The 25,953-nt window shown below is 35.8% G+C and overlaps 1 protein-coding gene across 6 annotated transcripts; it reads left to right on the forward strand.

Annotated features, from left to right (window-relative positions):
- Nucleotides 1-3,098: 3,098 nt before the first annotated feature.
- Nucleotides 3,099-25,674, forward strand: LOC132061856 (protein HESO1-like). Of its 6 annotated transcripts, none has more exons than XM_059454528.1 (10): nucleotides 3,099-3,231; nucleotides 4,236-4,321; nucleotides 13,716-13,904; nucleotides 14,132-14,308; nucleotides 20,388-20,572; nucleotides 22,363-22,458; nucleotides 23,473-23,518; nucleotides 24,308-24,414; nucleotides 24,547-24,648; nucleotides 24,727-25,674. In XM_059454528.1, the coding sequence occupies exons 2-10, from the start codon at nucleotides 4,303-4,305 to the stop codon at nucleotides 25,486-25,488; spliced, it is 1,683 nt and encodes a 560-aa protein (XP_059310511.1). In that variant the 5' UTR covers nucleotides 3,099-3,231; nucleotides 4,236-4,302; the 3' UTR covers nucleotides 25,489-25,674. The 6 variants fall into 6 exon arrangements, with proteins under 6 accessions (XP_059310511.1, XP_059310515.1, XP_059310516.1 ...); XM_059454532.1 differs by having other exon boundaries at nucleotides 13,731-13,904; XM_059454530.1 differs by lacking the exon at nucleotides 3,099-3,231 and adding an exon at nucleotides 3,345-3,363.
- Nucleotides 25,675-25,953: the final 279 nt, after the last annotated feature.

Raw genomic sequence — 25,953 nt, forward strand, 5'->3', positions numbered from 1 at the left:
AATTTCAAAATCCTACATATTAAGAAAATAATTTACTCGTACAAAAGGAAGAAATCTTGTATATATATATATATATATATATATAGACACTAGGCGAGGTGATCAGCACGGGCCCAACATGTGGCTATAATTTTTTTTTTCTCAGTTGATTTATTACTTTATCCTTTGCAATCTATATGATATAATATAGTTTAATATAACATTTGAATGACTATAAAACTTTTTATCTAATTTTCTCACTCTTTTGAAGAAATCTTGCTTTTATATATATATATATGTATATATATATATATATACACACACACACTAGGGGAGGTGATCAGGGCCCAACATGTGGCTATAATTTTTTTTTCTCAGCTAATTTATTACTTTATCCATTGCAATCTATATGATATAATATAGTTTAATATAACATTTGAATGACTATAAAACTTTTTATCTAATTTTCTCTGACAAATAAATTGGACAAAGAGCTTACAAGAATAATCATAATAAATTGATATTTAAAAAAGATAATATTGAATTACCTTAGTAAAGGCTGGGTGAAACCTATGACAACTTTTTTGGAAGAGCCTTTGCTTTGCTCCCTCTCCCTCAATGAATATTTGCTTACCCTATTAGTAATTAGTAACAGTCTATTTAAACACCATTACATTTTGTTTCAAATGAATTCCTATAAGATTCATACAAAATTATAAAAACAGAGGTAGAAATGAATTTCGTTAATCGTAAAGTATGAAATTTAATTTACTCTATTAATGTTGGATAGCTTGAGTACTTAGAAGAAGAAAATTACCCATATCTGATTAACTTGGTAAGACACATCACACAAGGATTAGGGGCGGAGGGAGGAAGGGCCAAGACGATTCATCTGAAACCCCTTCAGCGGAAAATTGTACTGTTTATACATGATTAAAATTATTATTTATGTATATATAGCAGACATTGAACTCTCTTTGGCTTCTTCGTGTGTTTACTTTTTCATATTTTGGACCCCTTAGTGAATATTATGGCTCCGCCACTGACATGGATGCTAAAGCTTTAGGGGTGGTTTGGTTGGAGGTATTAGAAAAAATAATGCATGCATTAGCTTTGTGTATTACTAATACCTTGTTTGGTACACTCTTTCAACCCATGCATAACTAATACATAGCAAACCATGGTATTTACAAACAATGCAAAGGTTTTTAATACATGCATAAGCATGGCTAAAGACACAATTGCCCCTGAAATCTCTTAAAAATTTTCCAATTATTAAGTTGAAGGGTATTTTTGTAAATAATCATTTAAAAAAATTATGCAATGCATATTATTTTTAATACACCAAACCAAACAGCATATAAGAAATACTCTCAACATAACTAATGCCAGCATTACTAATATCAACATTATTTTTATACACCGTATCAAACGACCTTTAATGTGATGAGGTATGGGGTCCATGACTTCACCTGATATTTATATAATTTGGCTGTAATACATATACAACCCCTTCAACTTATCCGAATTTTTCATTTAAACACCTGAACTTAACCTTGTTCCTATTGAACACCTAAACTCAAACTAAATTATGTCTATTAGATATATATTTTGCAACTCCAAGCAAACTGAAGTGAGTGTATATCACTCTCTGCCAACGTGGCGAGTAAAATCAATAAGAAAAAGACACGTCACAAAAAAAGAAAAAACCAAAATTGAAAGACCCCGTCTTCTCACTTAAAGCTAATCTTTCTCCATTTTCCTTTTTCCCTGCTAGCAATAAATTACGTAAAGCTCCTTCAAATAGCTTCAATGTCTCAATTCTTAACTTCTGAGCATGAGCATCAGTTAGAAAGCTCTATTTCAAGGAAAAAAAAATAAAAACAAATAGTTTCATCATTCTTCTTCTCTTGTTTCTTTCTTTGGTGAAATCCGTAATGTGGATTCAAATTTAAGATAATTCAATTAGAATTACAAATATCACAGAAATTTAAGATAATTCAACTAGAATTACAAATATCATAGAAAACTTCAAACCCCGAAAACAAGTAAAATATTGTCAATGGCGTTCGCGATGGTTTGGATCTTCAAAACCAATTATTGATGTCCAATTTAACGTTAGGTACCCCTAATCAGAAATCAATGCTTTGAAAACTTTAAAACTCAAAAAGACATAATCTATAGCCAGCTCTAAGCCGCTCGCCGGAAGAGAGATGTTTTGGTTATTCACGGTGATTTATTCAAAATCCGTGAATAACTGGGTTTGTTTGTGAAGAGGACAAATTTTTTATTTATTTAGAAGAAATAGAAAAGGAATAAAAAAAGCAAAAGCAAAAATAAATTAGGCAAATTTGAAAGCTGATCACGCGTTGAGGAGGAGTGACAGACAGTGGCAGAGCCACATAGTGCCGAGAGGGTTCATCCGAACCTCCTCGGCTGAGAAAAACACTGTTTTTACAAGGTTAAAATTATTTTTTATGTATATATAGTAAATGTTGAACCCCCTTAGGCTTCTTCGTATGTTTACTTTTTTATATTTTAAACCCCTCTATTTGAAATCTTGGCTCCGTGGTGGTGAATATGCTTCTGCCACATCAACATATTGTGTCCAATAGACACACTTTGATTTGAATTCAGGTGTTCAATAGAAACACAGTTAAGTTAAGGTGTTTAAATCAAAAGTTCAGGCAAGTTCAAGGAGTCACATATGTATTTAGTAGGCGTTTGGCCATAAGAATTATTCACTTTATTCCGGATTTTTTTTTCCACTTTTTTCACTTTTCAGCGTTTGGCCATAAGAATTCCGAAGTTATTGTATTCCGGAATACCAAAGACTCCAAAAACTTGTTTTTAAATTTTTTTCACTTTTTTACAACTACATTTCACCAAAACTACAATTTGAAAAACTATGATCAAACACAACTCCAACTCCAATTCCAACTCTAACTTCAAAATTTCAAAAAAAAGTGATTTTTTTTTTTTTTGGTTTCTATGGGCCTTAGCCTGTAATTTGTTTTGGGAAAGACATGGGCATGACGTAAGCCGACCATGAGATTGTCAGTTAAAATAAAATATATATATATATATATATATATATATATATATATATATATGTACAGAGAGAGAGAGAGAGATAAAACCAAACAAAATCTAGTAGGACAGTAACTACTAAATAAAGTAAAAAAAAAAAAAAAGAAAAATTTGAGAAGTCGAAAGTCGAGCGGCGGCGAGCAACCGAATCATTGGTTTCAGGTAACCCCTTTTCTTTGAAACTTTTTTATACTTCACTTGATTACTCTCTCTCTATGTATCAAAAATCTCGGATTATTTATCAACATCTTCTCTTTCACAATTTAAATAAGGGATCACTCGAGTCTTGAAAAAGTAGAACACGCTGATTTTACATCAAAATAAGCAGAATTTATTTATTGGTAGAAAAATGTTGTAATTTTTGTTGATGAAAACTAAGCTATCATTGGGTATCTAAACAAGCTTTAGACCTTGTTTGGATTGACTTGCTTTTTATAGTGTTTGCGTAAGATAAAAAATTATTTTTTTAATATGTTAATTTGGTATTTAAACAAGTTATGCTGACAAAAGAAATAAGTTAAATCTTTAAAAATGGGGATAGGTGCGTGTCAGATCCGACATGGGTACAACATTAGTTTTGGAGATTCCGAGCAACATAGCTTTTAAGTGCTTGTTTTTAAGCCATAATAACAAAAATAAGCCAAAAAGTTTTATAAGCCATAAGTTATAAGCCCATCCAAATGGACTGTTAATTTGGTATTTAAACAAGTTACGCTGAGCAAAAGAAATAAGTTAAATGAAACCCTACCTTAATGGCCCAAAATAATATAAGATATTAAATGTAGAATAAGAATAGTAGTTATATTACTACTTTGAATCAGAAAATATATATCTGATGTTGCGCGTGCATCTGAAAGTAGTTACCGTACACTATCTTATGCGAAAAATACCTTCTGAGAAAGTTCTATCGATCGTGCTGTACTTAGTTTATCTCATGAATAGTATGTTTTTGTCCACTGTTCATAGTTACTCTTTATTCATTGTTCTATCAGAAATAGAAACTTATTTTTGTATCATTAATGTTTGTTTCTTAAATTCTTATCTTTTCTCGTTAGATTATTTTTGAACTATGAGATTTATCAGCAGCTTTTGTGCACCTTGTTGTCTGGAATTGTTATAGTTGAACCTCTTTCTCTAATCCCTTCTCATGCTGATGATGTCTGCAGGTGAAGTGCTCATTTTTATTTCAGTTTTGAATTAATGATCGTCTAAAGTTTGATCATCTTTGATACCATGGCTTTATCTATGGAAGGTTAGTATTTCATTGTTTTGCATGTTTATTTCCACTGATGAAAATGCCATCTTAAGATTACAAAAAAAGAATATTACCTAAAAAAATAAAAAAGAAAGAAGGAACTGACGCTCTAACCATGTGGCAGAGATTCTCATGGTTCTTTCTTTGTCCTTTTTCTTTGTTTTTTAATTTATTTTCTATAATAAATCAGCGTACGAGCCCTTTTTTTGATACGTCGACTTTATGTGTCTGAGACAAAGGATGATGGTTATCTTTTGTAGTAGAGACAAAATTTATTTGTGATTGTGTTTTGCTAATTTAAAGTTGTATCCTTGCGCACTAGCCTCTTTTCGTGGTTTCCTTTTTCTTTATTTTTTAAATTTTTTTCCTGTAATAAATTGAGCATACAAGCCCTTTTTATACTTAAACCTTATGTGCGTGCGGAATGATCGTGGTTTGCTAATTTAGAGTTGTATTCTTGTTCACTGGTGCCCATTGTTTGACTTCAGGCTTCCTTTGTTTATAATGAGAGGAAAGAGGATGGTGGCGAATTTTGTACTTTAGACTCCCTCTCCTTCTCTTTCCTTGCATATCCTTCTATGATATCTTCAATTCTGGAGAAGTTGGATTCAAAGTCATTTTCTAGTAGTCTTTGAAATCCTCATTCATCTTTGAACCCATCCTTCAAGCAAATTAGGACATCTAGAGTCTTCCTGTGACTGAGGTCCTTCGTTCTCCAAGCTGTAAACGTCCTTGGCACTACAACTGCTTTTACATCACGAGCCATGATGAAAAGTACGGGAAATTGCTTTGTCTTGTCCTTCCACCTTGTCAGAATATCATATTCATTTTCATCTACGTTATTCTTGTTCTAAATAAAATTTTAGTTTGTGAAGACTAGAAGTGGAACGTCAGGATTGGGAAGGGAGTCTGTTCCAAAAATCAGTTGAAGCAAAACGATTAGAAGAACTAGAAGATGAAGTAGTAATAAAAGGTCTTACTACCTAACACTACCATATGACCTCATGCATGTCATGAGCTAATTTTGGTAATATTGATTTACATATATAATATATTTACATCTGGATCAGATTCAGGCTCTATTTAAAGTGTTATACAGAAAACCGATAACCATCTTTAATTTATCTAACCTACTAAATATGTAATTAAATAGATAGGAGGTATCAGCACAAAAACATGTTTTAACTTTATCGATCGTAACCCCACTTGTGGGATTACACTGGGCATGTTGTTGTATCAGGTAAAACAATTTCACTAATAAGAACACATTTTTAATAGCAGGATAATAAGTACCAAGAAGAACCTCGTTAATAACAACAGTATTTTGGAAGAAAATGATAAACTTTTCACAAAACATCCAATCTCTACAAATTATAATTGCATTAGACATCGCACAAACATATTGATTATATGTTTCAGTTAGTGGATCTTTATATTTAAATGCAAGGGATAGCATTTCAAAACCGAGTTCCATCTAGTTTGTACATCTAATTTTAACCAGTGTTGTGAAAGGCGAGCGCCTTCTCGCCAAAGGCCAGAGGCGTGGCTCTGCCACCTTTTAGGGCTGTGGCGAGGTCACCTTCAAAAGGCGCGCCAAAGGCTCTAATGGAGCCGAGGCGAGGCTCCAGTGGGGTTTTTTTTTAAAAAAAAAACCAATTAAAAGAAGTTGAAGACTTAAATGAAACTTATTATCAAAAGAAAAACAGCTCGGCTAGGGTTTTTTTTGCCTCCTCCTCTCTTCTCCTTCAAGCTTTTCAGGTACGCTCTCTCTTTCTCCTTCTTCTTCTTCTTCTTCTTCTTCTTCTTCTTCTTCTTCAGTTCTTCTTCTTTCTTACTCCTCCGTTTTCGACTTCTTCTTCTTTCTTCTATTTTTTCCGGCGACTCCTCCTCCGTTTCCGGCGACTTCTGCATTTTTTTTTCCTTCTTCTATTCTCTTCTTCTTTTTCTGTACGCGTCCCTGTTTTTTCTCCTCTGTTTTTTTCTTTTTCTATTTTCTCCTCTGTTTTTTTCTTTTTCTATTTTCTCCTCTTTTTTCTATTGAAGATCTTGAATTTGAATAGACTTTTAGTATTGCACTATTGCTTGAATTTTAGTATTGCTTGTCTTATCACTTATGAATTATTGAGTTATTGAAGTTCTAGACTTAGTATCTACTATCTACTTTTAATTTTTGAATTGAAATATTTGCTAATATGTATTTGCTAGTGAGATTTTGATTATTTATATATGCAACTAAATATTTTAACTTTTTGGTATTATTGGCGCCGCACTTCAAAAAGGCGAGCGCCTCGCCGCTTGCCTAGCCTTAAGGCGAGGCAGGCCCTTGTCGCCTTTTGTCGCCGCGCGCCGTCCAAAACACTGATTTTAACCTTTTAGGTCTAAGTTTATGGGCATTTAAATTATGGTTTTCTTGGGTAAGAAATATTATTAACAACGAAATTAATTACATTCTTAGTTTTTCTAAATATATCTTCACCGATTAAATTAGCATATGGCATTCACATCTAATGTGAAATAAACTGTGAAATTCAAACATGAATGGCTCTTCCTGTGAATGGATGAAATTGGTGAACTGCCATCTTTGTAGAAATCTTTGAAGAGACATCTTGATGATATTAAGACTTTGTTACAGACCTTAATCATTTATATCTATTTAGTGGTTGTAACATAAAAAAACAAACACACTTAATGGTTAAAATCTGAATGATTAAAAATCAACGAAAGATAAAAATCAGACGTAAAATACAAATGAACTTAATGACTGAGATTGAATGATTAAAATTAAGGCCTTCATTAAGTGCAAACAAATGAGGCCTAAAACATGTGAGAAAATTAGACAGAAGTGAATTGAGAGTAACTTTGCTTGATTATTTCCTCAAGCTACTGCTTTAAATAGTGAATATATAAGTGTTAAAATAGAAAGAATAGTTTATACTCCATATTTGGGTTAGTCAGTCATCTCTCTCGGGAAATGGACCATGACTAGTCACTGTTACGCAACTTATACTCCGGTGACTCTTTTCCGGTAATCTCTTAGTAAGTTATGGAAAATAAAATCTTCTTGTTAGCCTTAAAAAAAGAAAAGAAAAAAGGAATCTTACTTTTAGCCGACAATAAGTCTTTCAATTTAGTAGATATTAGTGAAGATTGTAATAGATGGTTTCTTTTAATAGAACATAGTCGAAGATTCACAATCAGGATAACAATTGATGAAGAGAACATGCACCTTGTTTGCGAAGCTCTTAAACAAGCATCAATTGGGTTAGGGGACCTCTATAAGAGATGGGAAGGAAATTACAAGCATACATCTACAAGGTTTATCAAAACTTCAAAAAATATGGCAAGTTCGTAAGGATAGAGACATGGCTTGGGGATAGAAAGTACTCATTCATAATCCTAGAGTTTGATTACAACAAAGGATGGGGAAATATTGCTAACAAGATTCTTCGATTCTTGGGGAAACAATCTATAAGAGAGGGGGGGGGGGGGGGGTCAATCAGTTTGGAAACATTTAATCTAAAGCTTATACTAGCAATGGCCAGATCAAGTACCCTATACACAGTGGAACCAAATAGAATCAGAATCACCACAACCTTAAATTCCAACTTCCCTCGGTTCCTTTCCAACTGAGCCATCGGGATTTCAATGACCCATTCAATTCGACCTCCAACCCGGAGTTTATTCAGAAATGATTCTTGAATAAATATACGACTCATAGTTGGTCTCATTTAACCCCTCTCTCTCATAACTAGTGGTGGCAAACGGGCGGGTTGGGTCGAATTTGGGTTGAGTTTTAATCCGCCCATATTAGTACGGGTAAGAAACGGGTTGGATAAAATTTGGGTTGGGTAAATCACAGTCTTGGCCTATTTTCTTTTTTCTTTTCACGGTCTTGGCCCATACATGTTAAGATCAGACCAGTACATCATACAATATGTTGATGTGTTGAAGAGTCTTGTTGAGCTTTCAGCTAAGGCCTTGTTTGTGATTGCAGTCATTTCAATAAGAACTTGAAGCTTGAAATACTAAAGTTTTAGTACTATATGAGCACGAATCATTAGCATTGTTTGTTGCAGAGTCCCTTACAGTGTAAGTCATTTTGTAGAGCTTCTGCTTTGGAAAGTTATTCTTTAACAGCTGTCCCAAAAAAAAAAAAAAATAGTAGTCCCGTGAGGCTATTTGAATGCCAAACATTTCCTGAATAGGAAAAACCATGCTATAGCATGTCAAATTGAAGTTATTACTATCCAAAACAATTGGATGTTTCATAATTCTTAGTTATGTATGTTAAAACAGAAAGTCTTAGGATAAATTAAGAAGGTGCAACTCTTCTAGATCTATAAAACATTTTTACTCTTCAATGCTGGAAAATTGAGTCTAAGAGTTCGGGAAAATTCTCCTTGCTTCTAAGAGTTTGGAGAAAAGTCTACTGGTAGTTAAACCATGTGGTCAACCCGTATTTTATCCTTAAATACTCATATTCCTACGGGTAATTACCCACTTAAAATATCACTCATCCAACCTGCTAAAATATGGGAGGGTTGAAAAAATATGGGTTTATTTTGCCAGCCCTACACATAACCAATTTTTATTTGGACTCCTATCAGGGCAAGAGGCGACTTGGGTCAAGGCGGGGAATGGTTTTGAATGGTTGAATACTTTCGATGGAGTGGTGTACTCTAGTCATAGGCGAACTAAAATTGAAACATAGATGGTTAGGGCTTTTAGAATTCCTTTGCATATTTGGTTGGTAGATACCAATGTTTTGGAGAGGGAGAGGTGATAAAAAGCAACGAGGTCCTGCTTCACAGAGCGAGAAACGAGAAACGCTCGCCTTTTTGAAGTGAAGCGCCAATTAATGCAAAAAATCAAAATATATAAATAACCAAAACTTCAATAGCAATAACGTTGGCAAATATTTTAATTCAAAAACTAAAAGTAGATAATAGATACTAAAAGTCTAGAACTAGATAGTCAATAATTCATAAGACAAGCAAATCCAAAACTAAATTAGAAACAAGGTAGTTGGACTAACCGAAAAAGGAGTTGCTGTTGGAGAAGAGAAAGGAAAGAAAGAAGAAAGAAAGAAAAAAGATCTCAAAAAAAGAAAGAAAAAAGGAGAAGCAAGTACTTGAAAACCCTGGCTTTGGACTGAAAATCGTTGAGGAAGAACCAAAGAAGAAGAAGTTGCATAGGGGTCTGACCAGAATTCCTTTGCATATTTGGTTGGTAGATACCAATGTTTTGGAGAGGGAGAGGTGATAAAAAGCAACGAGGTCCTGCTTCACAGAGCGAGAAACGAGAAACGCTCGCCTTTTTGAAGTGAAGCGCAATTAATGCAAAAAATCAAAATATATAAATAACCAAAACTTCAATAGCAATAACGTTGGCAAATATTTTAATTCAAAAACTAAAAGTAGATAATAGATACTAAAAGTCTAGAACTAGATAGTCAATAATTCATAAGACAAGCAAATCCAAAACTAAATTAGAAACAAGGTAGTTGGACTAACCGAAAAAGGAGTTCTTTGTTGGAGAAGAGAAAGGAAAGAAAGAAGAAAAGAAAGAAAAAAGATCTCAAAAAAAAGAAAGAAAAAGGAGAAGCAAGTACTTGAAAACCCTGGCTTTGGACTGAAAATCGTTGAGGAAGAACCAAAGAAGAAGAAGTTGCATAGGGGTCTGACCGAAAACCCTAAAGAATTGAGATTTGCATTCTAGTTTTTGCGTTTAAAAGTCTTTGTTTTCTTATAAAAAGGTGCCGCTTCTCGCCGCCTCACCTCGACGTTTCTTACGGCTTTTCAGAAAACGTCTTGCCTCAGAGCAAAAAGCTCCAGGTCCCTGCTTCGCCTCGCCTTACGTTTTAAGTGCTGAGGCGAGCTTCTTTCAAAATACTAGTAGATACTTTTCGGACTATGACAGATCTGGTGGGTGGTTTTAAAGGGGGGGGGGGTTCATTGACATTGACAAAGACATTAATAACCACATCTATTGTCTTTGGTATTGGCTCTGATTTAGAACCAAGAGACAAGGTTAAGTTGGAGGCAGCGGAATGGAAATTCGAAATTGCTATTTTGAATGATTGTCATGTCAAGCTCTCAGTGGTCGAAAAAAGGGCCATCCACGACGATGAGGAAGGGGTCGGTTGGTCGAAGAGTAGGCCCCTCGAGCCACTCAAACCCTCGCCTTTTTCCATTAGTCAATTAGTCAATGGGCACATGGGGGGAGTCAATTCAGGCCAAATTTTGAAAAGAGGACACCTTTCAATAGCTAGGACATTCTTTGCAAATGGACCCAACAACCTAACAAGTCTCTAGAGTCCGCGAACTTAAAACCTCTAATGGGCCAATTAACTGACCGAGATTATTATACAAAAGGTTGAAAAAGCAAAGCTACAGTGAGAGAAAAGGATAAAATGAAATGCAAAGCAATTGGGTCGGTTCATGATCCTCCCCACCATACAAGTCTCTAATACCTCTATTGACCCAACCAAATCTTTATTGAGCTCAAAGCCCTTCAGCTAAACATAAAGACACTTGTGAGAGAAGAGGCCACGTCTCAGCTTGACTGTGATGCCGATGATGAAGAGCACAACAGTACAACCATGCCACCATTCTACCATCTTCAGAATTCGACTTCTTACGAATTAGTGGCTTTGACTTAGACTTCTTTCCTCCGTTCCACAGCGACAATTTCTCTCTTCCTTGCACGAGAAGTTCTCACGATCAACAATTAGTTCAGAAACCTATATTTATAGAGATGTCAAAGTGGGCCAAACTAGTCATGATGCAAAGCATTTGGGGTCAATGTGGCGGGATTCAAACATTAGATCCAATTTTAAGGATGGAGCAAAAAACAGACAATTTTATTGTAGCAACAGAAATCTGGGAAAGGGGCTAGGAAGAAATCAAGAAGGAAAGGGAAGAGTTAAGTCCAGGAACAAATTTGCTTGGTGAACTATGATGGTCGAGACCACTAAATTCAAGTTCTTTTTTTGATGAAAGTTAAAATTCTCAGTTGGAACATTGGGGGGTTAAATAATAATGGTAAGAGGGACCCAATGAAATCTCTAGTTCGTAAATGGAAAACAAGAATTCTATGCCTACAAGAGACGGATTGAGAATTTGTCTTTTAAACCCAGCGAAGGCAAGACCACTAGGTGATTTTTTCTCACTTTCAAGCCTTGGTGGGCAGAGTTACCTGGTACCTATGTTGGTGGGAGGTAGCAGATACTCCGTGAAATTAGTCGAGGTGCGAGCAAACTGCCCTGAAAACCACAATTATAAAAAAGTTGGTCTTCGAACCTGGCTAGACAAATTTGGCGCTCAAGATGGAAAACTGGGTTGAGCTTAAGGCAAACGACAACAAGAGAGTTATTATTCTGTGGGACAATGCAAAGGGTCCTCAATTTTTGTACAAGAGAGCAAACATGTAGAGTTTATGTGGCGCCCTCACACAGATCTGGAGTTGGAAGTTTTTTGGCATGAGCTCATGGCAATAAGGGGTATATGGAATGAAAACTGGGAGAATGAATGACCTATGCTAGAGGAATATGAACTAAAAGAAGATCTCATTTTAAAATTTAAATACAAGTAAAAGTGATAAGTTACAATAAAGATAATTAATTAGAATAAAGAATAGAACAAATGTATCAAAATTGTCAAAAAATTAACAAAACTTGAGCAGGTTGAACGTTGAATTTCAAATTTCAAAATCTTAAATTCTAAATCTAGAGCTAAACATTGAAACTTGAAGCTTGAGAATTGATACATGTAGGAGAGATTGAGATGGGAAGAACATAAGTTAGATGTGTGAAAAAATAACTTGGAGGGGGATTTATATATTTTTTAAGTGTAATGGCAAAATTGTAAATAACACCCAAGGGTGTGGCCTAGTGGTCAATGAAGTGGGTTGATAATCATGATGTCTTCGGTTCAAATCCCAGCGGAGGCAAAACACTAGGTGATTTCTTTCCATTTGTCCAAGCATTGATGGATAGAATTACTCGGTACCTGTATTGGTGGGAGATCGCAGATACCCCGTGGAATTAGTTGAGGTGCGGGTAACCGGGCCCGGACACCACAAATATACAAAAAAGAAGGCGAAATTGTAAATAAATTTAATTTAAAAATAAAAAAAGTGAAAAAGGGGGTGACCAATGGACTGAAAATGGCTACCTTTTGTTCCCTGTCCGGTCTTGGTTTATCAACCAGTCCCTTTGTGGCCCTATTTTCTGGATTGGTTCCTGGGCCGACCCAGCCAAGTTGCGTGATTTAGATTAAACTACTGTTCGTTTGAACCAACTTAGTTCTTTTATTTGCTTGTTAGATGGAAGTACAGTTATTCTTGCTTTGAGATGTCCATATGATGTTTTTTTTTTTTTGCGATAGGTAAGATGTCACTCCAATGAAGTGGTGGATGCTTTTGTTGAAAATATTCTTTAGGAATTAGGGGTAATATGCCATTGGCAGAACCTCTGCTCATAGAACCCTGTTGTAGCCTATCCCTTCCTTGCATATAGAGGAAAATAGAAGAAACCAAATGTAGATGCTGAACTTGACAAATCAAGTAGAGCATAGAGCTCCACCTGTGGAAAGTTTCAGTGTTTGCGTGCTAGGGAGTATATATATGTTGCTTCATGATTGTTACTATTCACTGGAAACCAAATGACCGAAGTTAGTTCCCATGTTCTTCAACATTCCTACATAAATATTCTCAAATAAGACTGGCATTGTCCGCTACCAACTAAGGGGTAAATACTGTGTTCAGCTCCTTGGGTAGTGGGCGGGAGCTTGGGATGACAAAATTGATCTATATAGTTGAGAACTTGAGAGCCAACCTCTTATACTCCAAGGACAAGGTGCAAGGATTACACATGGTTCCTACTGAGAAATATTAATATATATTATCAGCTGAAGGTTCCTTGGGATTCACTCTCTGATCGAGAGAAAAAAATTATTGCTGAAAATTTGAACTGCTGCTGTTTGCATTGCAGTGAATGCGCGTGGCTAATTTTGAAGTTATGCACAGCACCAAAAGAAAAGAGAGCAAAGAAAAGAAGAGAGTGCTCTTTGTAATTGAAAGCTTTGTATTAGATACAAATTTTGCTAAATGATCGTCGTTGAAACCACAGGTCTAAAAGTTGGCCTATATAGTGCAATCATCTCATGGATTGCACTTTCTTTAGGGGATAAACCTCTGCTGATTGAACTTGTATGATGACATTGAATGCATTGATGATTTTGGTCGTACTTTTATCACCTTTTGGTGAAAATTCTACAGCTTCTGTTGGCTGACCTATTTATGATTGAGTTACTGCTATTGCTGTGAGGAATTTTTTTATACTTCAACTTGCAATTGAAAATGTCATTTACTAATATAACTATGATATTAGTTTTGTGTACGGAAGCACAACAGCGTGAGCAGAAGCAGAGGAAGAAGTACACAGCCACCTTAGAACAATTATCAGCATTTGAGGTATTGCTTGATGAGGTTTATGTGGATCTTCGCCCTAAACCAAACGATTATGATGTTCGAAGAGATTTGCTTCGAATCTTTAATGAAATAGCAATGGAGATTTATGGTAATTGAATTACATTTCCTTATTATGCTATTTGAATTTCGTAATCTTTTGATGTCTATATAAAGTCCCACAATGTTCATCAATTTGTCAGGCTGCTACTATTTCATTGTTATAAGTAGTAGATGGTTTTTTTGGGGGGGGGGGGGGGGGGTGGGGGGGATTAAAAGTTTCAATCCATAGCATAGTGCCATACTCTTACTACACATGCTCCTTACTCTTTGTTTCAGACTATTCTGCTGATGCTCCTGTCATCGAGGTGTTTGGATCATTCTCAATGGATCTATTTTGTGCTAAAAGTGACTTGGATCTATCTATCAACTTCACCGACAGAAAAGTTAACATTACACGGGAGAAGAAGATTCAAACTCTGAGGAAATTCGCAAAAAAGTTTTATCTACTTCAAAGTAACCTTTGAACTTGTTCTCAACTTTCTATGATTTTCATGTATATTGGTCCTTCAAGAGTCTTGTAATCCTAAAATGTCATCATAGTGAGGGATGAGTAAGTTAAGGAAGGACTTTGAAAGCAAGTATTTACTGTTTGTATTGGTAGGCTTTGGATGGCAATATGGAATTGTGGTGCATTGGCCATTATGTGATGCCTTTTTATAGTATACTAGTGGTGGCACCTTAAGGGCTCTTTGTGGAATTTCCTCAGATGCTAGTCTTAGTTTAATTAGGTTTTGGTTTGGGGTGGGGAGGGGGGTGGGCGGGGGGGGGGGGGGGTTGTGTGTGTTGGGGTGCTTAAACATGTGTAAGGAGATAGGGAGTATTTGAGTGGCGGTTTGTGAGATTTGACTTGCCTAAGTCCGCTACACTAGGTAGAATATCTAGGGTGGTTTCTCTTAGCAATTTATTAATACTAGGTTCTTATAATAATTTCTCTAGCTCCAAGTCAGTTAGATGTTTTAAACTTTAAGCTTCTAGAATCAATTTTTTTTATTTTTTTGAGAATGACTTCTTGAATCAAATTCTTAGATCTGAAGTTTTTTAAATATCCTAGAAAACCTATCACTTATGTAATTAAGTAGTCATTTAATATTATTGTTACCATTATTAGAATTATCAATATTATTATTATTATTATTATTATTATTTATTATTATTATAATATACATATCAGTAATGAGTAGTTGAAAATTAATAATTTGTTACTTTTTTTATGTGAAACTCTCTGTACTTGTTTGAGAAAGTAATATATCGAGAAACATTTTTATCAAATTCTTATTGTTAACCTAATTTCAAAAATTTATTCTTATCATATCATTATATTCCTAAGACCCTAATATGATTATCCTTGTAATGTTATTGTCTCGTTACTTTGCGGAGTTCCATATGTTACTCCAATGACAATTAAAGCATGCTCAGGGTACGGGTATTACACTCTCCCTCCTAAGAAATTCGGTCCCCGAATTTATTCTTGTCCTCCTAAAGGCTCGGAGTGTTGCGGGCGTCATATCCTCAAGTCATCCTCGACTTTCCAAGTTGCTTTTTCACTGTGTAGTTCTTACATACCTTTATTGATACTATATTCTTCAAACGTAGTTTTCAGTTTTCACACTTGACGATCGACTATAGCCACTGGGTCCTTGTTGTAAGTCATGTCCTTTTCCACTTGTATGGTAGTTCACTGTTTCGATCCATGCAATAATCTCGTAAGGACCAATGAACCTCCAATGTAACTTGCCCTTCTTATTCAACCTCATAACTCATTTCATGGGCGAACTTTTAAGGACACTTTATCTCCAATCCTAAACTCCAACTCTCGCTTCTGCGAAAGACTTTTGTCTGCTTTGTGTTGAGGTCTAATTGCATGCTCGAAACTTGCTAAAATATGTTATAAAAGAGTGACGTGAAAAATAGCTTTGTGAACCTATAGTAACCCAACAATCTCTTCATTACATACCTTTGCTTCCTTAGTGGTACTACCATTCATCTTACAGATAAAGAGTATGCTAACTAGGTTAGATGGACAACTTTCAGCCTTGCCACATCATGTCCAATAAGTGCATGTCATATTTTGTCATGACATTGATGATAACTCATTCATGATATTCTTGTCAGATGCACGTGACTTGGTTTTCTCTTGATCATAACTGCTTGCATACAATATTGGGTTCTCACTCTTACAAGCCTATGTCATACTTACTGTATTAGAGTTTATCGTCTCTTTGTTATAACTCATAGTTCCTTGATGAGGAGGTTACCATCACTTATCCTTGTAACATGCTGGTCCCAGTGTTGTTAAAAGCGCCACTTCATCGCTTTAAGCGATGAAGTGAGGTGAAGCGGACCTCCAACGCTTCCTGTGACTGAGGCGACTCGGGATGAAGGAAGCGATCTCTTCTTTGACTTAATTGAGAAGCGGTGCAGCATGTGCTGCGCTCGCCTTTTTCTTTCTTTTTTGGAAAGATCGAATTCTAAAGAAGAAAAACAAAAGGGTTCGCTGACCTATTTAGAAAAATTAAAGTTCTGCTTGCTTCGACTTTCTTCAGCTACTAGGGTCCACGACTTCCTTTACCTTTCCTTTTGCTGTGCGCTGCTCTTCTTCCTCAAACTCCAGGTATGCTTCTGTTGTGTTCACTGCTGCTGCTGCGGTTTTTTTTGTTTGTTACTTTTTCTTCTTCGTCTTTTCTACTGTGTTCATTGCTGTTGCTGTGCTTTTTTTTTTTTTTTCTTTTTCTTTTTCTTGTCTTGTTATTCTTCTTCAGCTTTTGTTTTATTTCTTTGTTTTTCTTTTTTCCGGTTTGTCAATTTAATTGAATTTTAGATTATTTCTATTTCTTGTTTTCGGTTTGTCATTCTGTCTTATTCTTTCCGTTTTGTTTCTTCTGCTGTGTAGTCTTCGTCTCTTTGTTCATTAATTATTCTATTTCTTCTTGTCTTTTTTTAATTAGTTCTTCTCTCTGTTTCTTTATTTTATTATTATATTTCATTGATTTTTTTTTCTCTTAAAAACTATTTTAAATGGCATTCTTCGATGAAAAGAAAGACCAAGCTTAGGCTTATGGGTGCAAAGTTAGGGAGAAAGATATAAGCTCAATTCGTGACTAGATTACTAAAGGTGGAATTTATCGTCACAAACAACATCTCATTGGTGCTAATAGCAATGCCATATCTTGTCCAAAGTGCTCAGAACATGTGAAGGAAGACGTGAGAAAGTATATTGAGGAAAAGATGAAATAAAACATCAAATGATGAACCATCAAGCATTTTATTTTTTTATTTTTTTATTGATAAGGTAAATAATTTTATTGACAATTGGGAAAATCCGTATACAAAGCCATATACCAAAATGAAAGAACCTACATCAAAATAAGGTTCTCAACAAAAGAGATCCAATCCTCTATACAAATAGGGACCTCGTAAGTACACCAAAAAGTAACTAGAGACAAGACACTCCTATGCAATTTTGCAAAATCTTGTTCCACCCCATCAAATGCCCTCCTATTTCTTTCTTTCCAAATGACCCACAAGATTGCTAAGGGGACAACGCTCCATGCTCTTGGGCTTCTCATTCCCTTCCTATGAGTCCAACTTTGCAAAACCACCTTAACTGTACCCGGCATCACCCATTGCACCCGAAACAAATTGAGGGTTACCCTCCATAATCGATTAACCTTACAGTGTAAAAGAAGATGATCAACATTTTCACCTGTGCTCTTACACATAAAACACCAACTGACATGGATGATCCTCCTCTTTCTCAGATTCTCTGCAGTTAAGATCGCGCCCCTAGCTGCCAACCATACAAGGAAGCACACCTTCCTCGGTGCTCTAGGAATCCAAATAGTGTCATGGGGGTACATTCATCTCTCACAAGTAGCTTTATAAAAAGAGCTCACCCTGAAAATTCCATCTCCACTCTCCTGCCATCTCCAAACATCCAGTAAGTTGTTTGGTGTGACTAGCCCATACAAAAACTCAATCGAATTATGACATTCTTCCATCTCCCAGTCTTGGAGGTTCCTTCTGAATCTTAAGTCCCAATGTACCCCCCTTGTGAGACCTATAAATTTGTTGGACTGTTTGTGACTAATCTTGATGCTGAGGATGATAATATGGAAGAAGGTGAAGCTAATGATTTGCTGCTTTTCTAAAAAACACAAAAAAGGGGAAAGGGAAATATTCTTCAAGTTGTGGATCTACCGGAGATTTTACGCAGAATCCAAAGGATGTGTTTAGGGCAAGGAAAAGCAGTGGAAGTCAGATGGATGTTGCCAAGAAGATTTTGAGGATTCGTGGAGTTACAACATTTGCATGATGGATGTATGATGCGGGGATTCCTTTAAGTCGTGTCAATTATAATGGAACTTTTTCAGCCTTCATTGAGGCTGTAGGCCAATATGGTCCAAGAATGAAGGCCCTCACTTATTATAAAGTTAAAAGTTTCTTATCTAAATAAAAAGAGGTGGAAGAGACGAACAAAGTTATGGAGGAATACAAAGTACAATGGAACAAGTAGGATGTTCCATTATCATGGATAAGTGGACAACAAGAAATGGAAAAATGATTATCAACGTGTTAATTCTCCAAAAGGAAGTTTGTTTCTTGAATCAACCAATGCTAGCGACTTCTACTGGTTCCACCAAAATGTTCTTGTTTAAGAAGACTATAGAGAAAATTGGAGCAAATAGGGTTGTTCAAGTTGTTAAAGATAATGCTAGTGAAAATGTTAAAGCAAGTGATATGTTGAATGGAGTGTACCCGCACATTTATTGGACTCCATGTGCAACTCATTGTACAAACTTGACGTTTGTTAACTTTTTCAAGGAAAAATCCTTCACTATAGTTCTTGCGATTGATGAACACGCTCCTCTGCCGCCTAGGAAGATCCATTTAAAATAGTGTGGTTGAACAATTACAAGTGCCTAGATGAAGCCCATGGAGTTGGGAACCACAAATTGGGAAAAGAATCCCGTGCAACTACAAGTATTTGCCTATTAAGCCATTAATAAAATATCATCTGCAAATAGTATGCACGACAGAACCTCATCTCATATACTATCGTTTAGCTCATCCATAATTAGGTTAAGCAAGTAGGGTTTTCTAGGTAGATCTCTAGGTAAATGGTTATGGAAGCTCCTCTATATTCTTTCTGCTATTCTCATGCTTGTGATAAATCTTTCGTACGTATTTGTGTTTGTATATTACCTTTGAATTCCTTTCTCGTCCTGTTCCGGCCAAAAAACTTTTCTTAGCATTCTATCATATTTTTTCTCCGAGTCAATAAATATCAAACCATTTAATTTTATGTCAATCCCAAATTAATTATCAGCTCTATGATCCTTCTATCTATTCAGCTTTATTTAGGTCCATGTGCAGTTAGAGGAGTTATCGTTGTTAGGTTATGTGTATGCTGGCCTCCAACCTACGGAAACCATCTTTTTTATGCGGGCTTGAAGTTGACTATGCTTTTGCAGAATTCACATGCGCAAAGTTTTCAGTGAATACCCGAAAAATTTAATAGCTCAATAAGTCAAGAAAATTAGAAAATTGCAATATTGCCAAAATAACAGACTGTTGCGGTTCTGATTGCAGCTTTTTGCTCCACAATATTTCCTTGTAGTGGATGATTTATGCTTCACGTGGAACATTCTGATTTTCTGATGAATGGTCAAACTACTGAACTTCTTTTACTTGCACATGTGTATGTGTGCCTATATTCTAAATATATCCATCAGTGAAAAGATAAATATCTGTCATAAGATAGACATTACCATTCTCCCCCCAAAAAAAAAAAAAATGTCTGTCATAAGGTAGTTGTTTTATTAATTTTTTTTTTGAGATGTTTATTTAAATATATATCTTATGGTCATTTTCTGTGAGAAGTCTATTTTGTTCGGTTTGTTCATGGCTGTTTAGGAGCTCTTTTCTTGGATCGATGCTTGAAGAACTTTGTGCTAGGAAAATTGTCCCTCTGTTTTCTTCTTTAGCCCGGTCAGATAAATATATTTTCGTGTTCAAATAAAGAACATAGCAACGTATTTAATTTAATAAAATTTATATATTCAAATTCAGTAAAAGTCTAGGGATAAAGAATAGAAGATATGGAGCAGTAATGAAGCAGTGGAAGGGATTCAGCCGGCATTGGGGACATGTCTGGAACTATACTCACAGGGCTGATGCAATGTGCATTAAGTTATTCAACAAAACCCCCATCATCTACGGGATCTCAAATATTTAAAATGTTAGAGATAGAAAGCTCTATATGCAGTGAGTGACCAATAGATAGACCTTGATACATTTGCTGTAATCTTGCACTGATATGAAGTAACTTCTTTGAAACCTCTATAAAAACATACATATATAGATATATCTTATAAAAGATAAAAGACTTTGGACTTCGTTTCTGGTGTTCAGGTAACTTTTAGATGCTCATCCTTAGAAGTTGATCACATTGACATGATAGTTAAAGCATTTTGTGTGGTTATAGATTTCTATTAATTTTTTTGTGGTTCTGATATTTAAAATTCTGCCTCAGGGAATGGTTTCGTTTATGGTGTCAATCCAGTTACAACTGCCAGGGTGCCAGTTCTCAAAGTTGTTGACCGAGGAACTGAAATTGAATGTGATATATCAGTTGAAAACTGGGATGGGATTTCAAAATCAAAGACAATTTACATGATTGGTGCCATTGATGAACGTTTTGGGAAATTGAGCTTCTTGGTAAAATATGCTTGTCGTCTCGTACACACACACACACGCGCGCGCGCGTATATATAATATATACACGAGAGTTTCAGCTTCCTTTGTTCAGGTCAAAGGTTGAAGGATCAAGTTAAGGATCACATTACATATTGCAATATATTATGAATATCTTTCTTTCCCTGATAGGTTATGGTATCCTGGATATATATATCACAAGAAAGTTTCAGCTTCCTTTGGACAGGACAAAGGTTGAAGGATCAAGGATCACATTACATATTGCAATATATTATGAATATCTTTCTTTCCCTGATAGATTATGGTATCCTGGGTTGGGAGTCCTTCCAAATGGATGGAGCCTTGGCATGAGGTCCTACATTTGTGATCTCATACATATACCTGGGAATCAGGAATATAAGAAAATGAAAGAACCTTCTCTTTTTCTTTTATTTGGATCTTTTCCTAAATATCTGTCCTAGTTTGGCCTCTCCACTATTTCACCTTTTGGGATTCTGGTCGAAAGCTATGCATCTCCTTAATGAAAGTGGTATATCAGTTGGAAAGTCTGACTAACCCACCCATGTGACATCCACCTGAAAGCATTATGGTTAAAACTACGGACAACTTCTCAGCAGAGGCTACATCCCTCCCATGGGCAGAACACTGGTTGCATGCACCGACGCCCCTCATTGACGATTACCCCCACTTCTATGCTTTAGTTTCTTATTCCTCCCTTTCCTGGGTTACTTTCTGGATCTCATATTCTCAGTCCCCCCAGTTTCTCCACTTTGCCTCCTTCAGTTATTTTCCCATTCACACGCTAGGAAATTGGGTGAATTAGTAGAACTCTGGAAAGAAAGCAAAATGCGTATACTTTGCCTCATTTTGCAAAAGGATCCTGATGTGAAGGCTCCATGATCCTTTTAAACTAATGCCCCAATTATATGTGGAGGAAATTTTGAAGTTGAGAATGAGCTTTCATATGTTGCAAACTTGCTAATTTTTGGAGTTATTGCTTTGTCGTTTTGTCAGAACTTCAATAGAATTTCTCGTGCGCGCAATCTTGGTTAAGAGGTTAGAGGACTTTGAGTTCTAGAACTCGTTTTCTATATGAAAGAAAGCAATAAATATGTGGCTTGTATAAGTGTCAGTTCATAATCCATAAAAGGAAAAAAGAGAGCTTTTATGTGTGCTAAGAATTGATAACACACAGATGAAGCTTAATAATCTGCTTTTTTCCTCCTTCTGGGCTCAATTTTTGGAACAACTTGTCTAGATGATAGCACTGCTGTAGATTTTATCAGTCAGTTCCTTTATCAGCTTAATCTAATAAAAAATCAGTTCTACACATATACGATCTCCATGGACATCTTTTCAGCAGTCACATGTATGAGTTGTCTTCAGTTTTCAGTTTAGTTAAATACATTCAGTCCCTCTCTTTTCTCTTCCTTTCCTTTTCTCGATGTTGAGCAATCGTTTCTAATGCCTCAAATTTGACCTGAATAAGTCAAGTAGAGTGCACAAACTATTGATCTTAAACAGTTTAATTCTTTGATGTGATCAAACATGTGTTGGCTGTGTCACCTTTGCTTGTGATTGCGATTCTCTTTTCGGACTTGTCCAATCTCTAGACCCATAATTTTCTTTGGGATAGATATCCCTTATGAAACCATGTACGGCAGTGTTAAATAGAGCAGATACTTGGGTGTGTTTGTTTACATGCAATGTTCAATGTTTTTCACTAAAAAGAATGTTTTGCATCTTTACTTCACATTTTCTGTTGTTAGATCTCATGAATTTTCTCTTTGCAGATGAAAGCATGGGCGAAAGCACAAAATATTAACAGTGCAAAGGATCAAACATTGAATTCTTTATCTATAATACTCTTGGTTGCTTTCCATTTGCAGGTATGCTTTTCAGGACAAGTTCATCATTTGCAGAAACCCTTGAATTATCATTATTTTTCTCTTTCCTCGTTCTTTGTGGCAGACCTGAACGTTTTGTTTATCATGTTCTCAATTCAAAATTCCCATGTTTTCTTCATGTTAAAGAAACTTTAGGTGTCGAGCATATTTAGTTATTCTTTTAGGATGTTTGGCAGATGTGTTTTTATCTCCGCCTGTTAGACCTTCTTACAGTTAATTATGATAAGGGCTTCTGAATCTTGAACATGCTAATGCATCCCACAAATTGTCATGTTACTTGTAAACAGTATAGGACCTTGATACGGCAAAGTAGGGAAACAAGTAATAACTGGATGGGCTAAAACTAATGGGGTGATGAATATGTCGGGCATGGATGGATTCGAAGCCTACTCATTTTCACCATCTTTTCGCCTCTACTACGACTTTTCTCATAGGAAATGGAGATGGGAAGGTGACATCAACCAACTTTTCCTTTTTGCTAGCATTTTTAATCTAGAATCAACTTGCTGATCTTTCTTCATGCAGACGTCAAAATCATTTTATTTGGGCTCATGGGGTTTGGTGTGTTTAGCAGATATATGTTTGCCTTTTGGCATAACTATGTTCAATTTCTAGAGATTCTTTTTAAAACATTTTGGAGGACCCAGATGTTGTACCAACCTATTTAATGTGGGTGCATGAAAAGCAAAAAAGGGTGTCAGTGCTTGGCTTGGATTTGATTATTTGCTTAAGTACTGGGTTCCCTCACTTCCTTATTAGTTGCTATGTTTTCTTCACTGCCGTATTTCCTTTTTCTAACTAATTTGATTTGCTGCACTTGAGCCGAGGGTCTTTCAGAAACATCCTCTCTTCCTTCTGTGTGTGTATTCCTGATCCTTATCAAAGTATAATTAGATATTTGTATATTTATCTTACGACTCTAGTTGTTTTATTACATAGATTAGTTATGAATTTTTTCTCATCATCACTTACTCGGCATAATCGAAAAATTTGCAGACACGAAATCCACCCATACTGCCTCCATTTTCCACCTTATGCAGAGGTAAAACTTTGACTTATTCCATTTTGAGTTTCCCATAAATCTATGTAGACTAGTTAATTCTGGTTGAAATTTCTCAATCCATCATAAAGGGCAATTAGAATCATTTTGGACTTCAGCATGTTTCTTTTGAAGATCTAGCATTTGATTTAGTACTTGCTTTGTTGCTAAATAGTACTAGTTTACCATCACTAAAACAATATCATGTTAGTTTTACTTGTGGCATTTTAGTTTTGGTATTAGACGTATGATGCTATGTGCTGACTGATAAAGTGTTGTGTGAAAGTTAAAACTGTGAGATCGGTTTTGTATTTTGTCGTGGCATATTCGGAGCTGTAAACCACTGTCAAGTCACATCCATGGCGAGTGTGGTGCCATCACAAAAGTTAAAGTTATGGGAAAAGAGGTCATATTTAGAGGCTTTTAATTAGGAGGCAAAGGTTTTTCTGATCAATCAGTAGAACGTATGCAAGTGCTTGTTCAGATATGAGGATCGCAGATTGTCATCTTTGAGGAAAACCATAATGTTGTTCCCTCTTGGTGCAGCCGTTAGCCTGAAGGGAAGATGCACCAAAATTTTTTATGACAAACATTCATTAATAATTGACCTTGTTGAGTTCAGGATATAGGTAATATGAATATGTCATTCTTGTGCATTATTTCAGGCATCTCTATTTAGTTATTAGGCATGAAGCTGTCTCGTTCTTTCTATTTCCAAGTATTGTATCCAACTTTTAGTTTTTGTTTGACTTGGTCACTGATTATTTTAATTTGACTTCCCATCTGTGCTAGATGTTAATGAGTCGGTAGCAGTGGAGGGGTCTCTCTGTAAGTCTTCAAACTTCGGAATAAGCAATAAAGAATCAGTGGCTGAGCTCTTTTTTTCTCTATTAAACAAGGTTGGATTTTGTATTCTCTGTTGGTATAAAATGGTTCATGTACCATGCAGGCTGCTATTTTTACATATATGCTATTTATACATAGTGTGATTTAACTATTGCAGTTTACATAGTGTGATTTAACTATTGCAGTTACTGTCAGTTGAGAAGCTTTGGTCCCAAGGTTTGTGTGCCAGCACATTTGAAGGATCTTGGATATCTAAAACATGGGGTTCTAGAGTCGGCCATATAAATGTGATTGAGCTTGGCTTCGTCATTTCTTGACATGTTCTTAACGAGCAAAAAATTTATGTTAGTTAACGGTTTTCACAGGTTGAAGATTTCGCTGATAGATCTCAAAATGTTGCAAGGGCGGTAGGAGAACCAGAAGTTAAAAAAATCTACAGCCGTATCCAGCTTTCAGTCCAATACATTTTTGATTTCTTGAATAAAAAGATTGAAGGGGACTCTTTAAGGAAGTTCCTATTTGGCCAGGATGTAGCCTCCAAGCTAGTCACAGCTGGTCCTGTAAATTTTATTACCAAAGAAATACAAGCTCGTGCTTCTGGAAACAAGGAGGTGCAATATGTTGAATGGTCAAAAGGAAATACAAAAACTGTACATGTTGATTTTATCTTGACAAAAAGCATGTCATCTGTGGAAAGTCCGGGAGGGATGCCACAAGGAAAACGGAAACGAACGGATGATTGTTTTGGGGGCACCTTCTCTGAGTGGTCAAGAAGGCAGCCAGGAGAAGGCTTATCGAGAGAACAGCCCATGCCTCACTACTTGACAAATACGCGGGAACCAGTTTTAAACAGGGCAATGATCTCAAGAGAAGCCGTGTACAATAGCCTGCCACCTGTTTCGTTTGAACCTACCTATGGAAGGATAGGATTAGCAGAACCTTCTGGAGAAGTGCATGGTAGAGAGATAATTAGACACCCAAATCTGATTGCTCCAGCTGTTCATCATACGTGTCCGTCCAGTCAGATTTCTTATGAGCCACTCAGACTTCCTGTTGGTTATTCTAGTTCGGTTCGTGATTCTATGCATTCCTCATATTTTTTGCCCCCCGAGCCTAGGAGGTTTTGATGTGTAAAGTTAAACCTAATGGTTCTCAATCAATGTAATTCCGCCTCTCTTGGTTTCTGACTTTTGTAGAACATGTGGATGTAGAAATTGAAACAGGTACTAATTTAAGGGGAGCAGCCAAATGTTTAATGTACAAGAATTGAAGTTTTTTTTGGTCAAAAGAAGAATTGAAGTTATGTTGTTCTAGCCTTTTCTTCTTTTTTCTACCTTCAAAGCTCTGATTAGTATACTTCGCAGTCTAGTTTGCCTATATTTATGAAAGTAATGAAGCACTTTTGTTGTGTCTTAAGTATTCTAGTCTGTAATGTTCTGACAAATCCTCGCACCAATTTTTCTCTGTGTGAATTATGAGTCAAATAGTGCTTCAATACTTCTGTTACATTTTGAGCCTCTTTGTCACACTTCATTAGAAAAGAAGAAAGAGTATTGCGCGCACACTAAGTTGAAGAAATTTACTCGAGTTAC

Source organism: Lycium ferocissimum, chromosome 7 (genome assembly GCF_029784015.1).
Source record: "Lycium ferocissimum isolate CSIRO_LF1 chromosome 7, AGI_CSIRO_Lferr_CH_V1, whole genome shotgun sequence".
Taxonomy (NCBI): Eukaryota; Viridiplantae; Streptophyta; class Magnoliopsida; order Solanales; family Solanaceae; genus Lycium; species Lycium ferocissimum.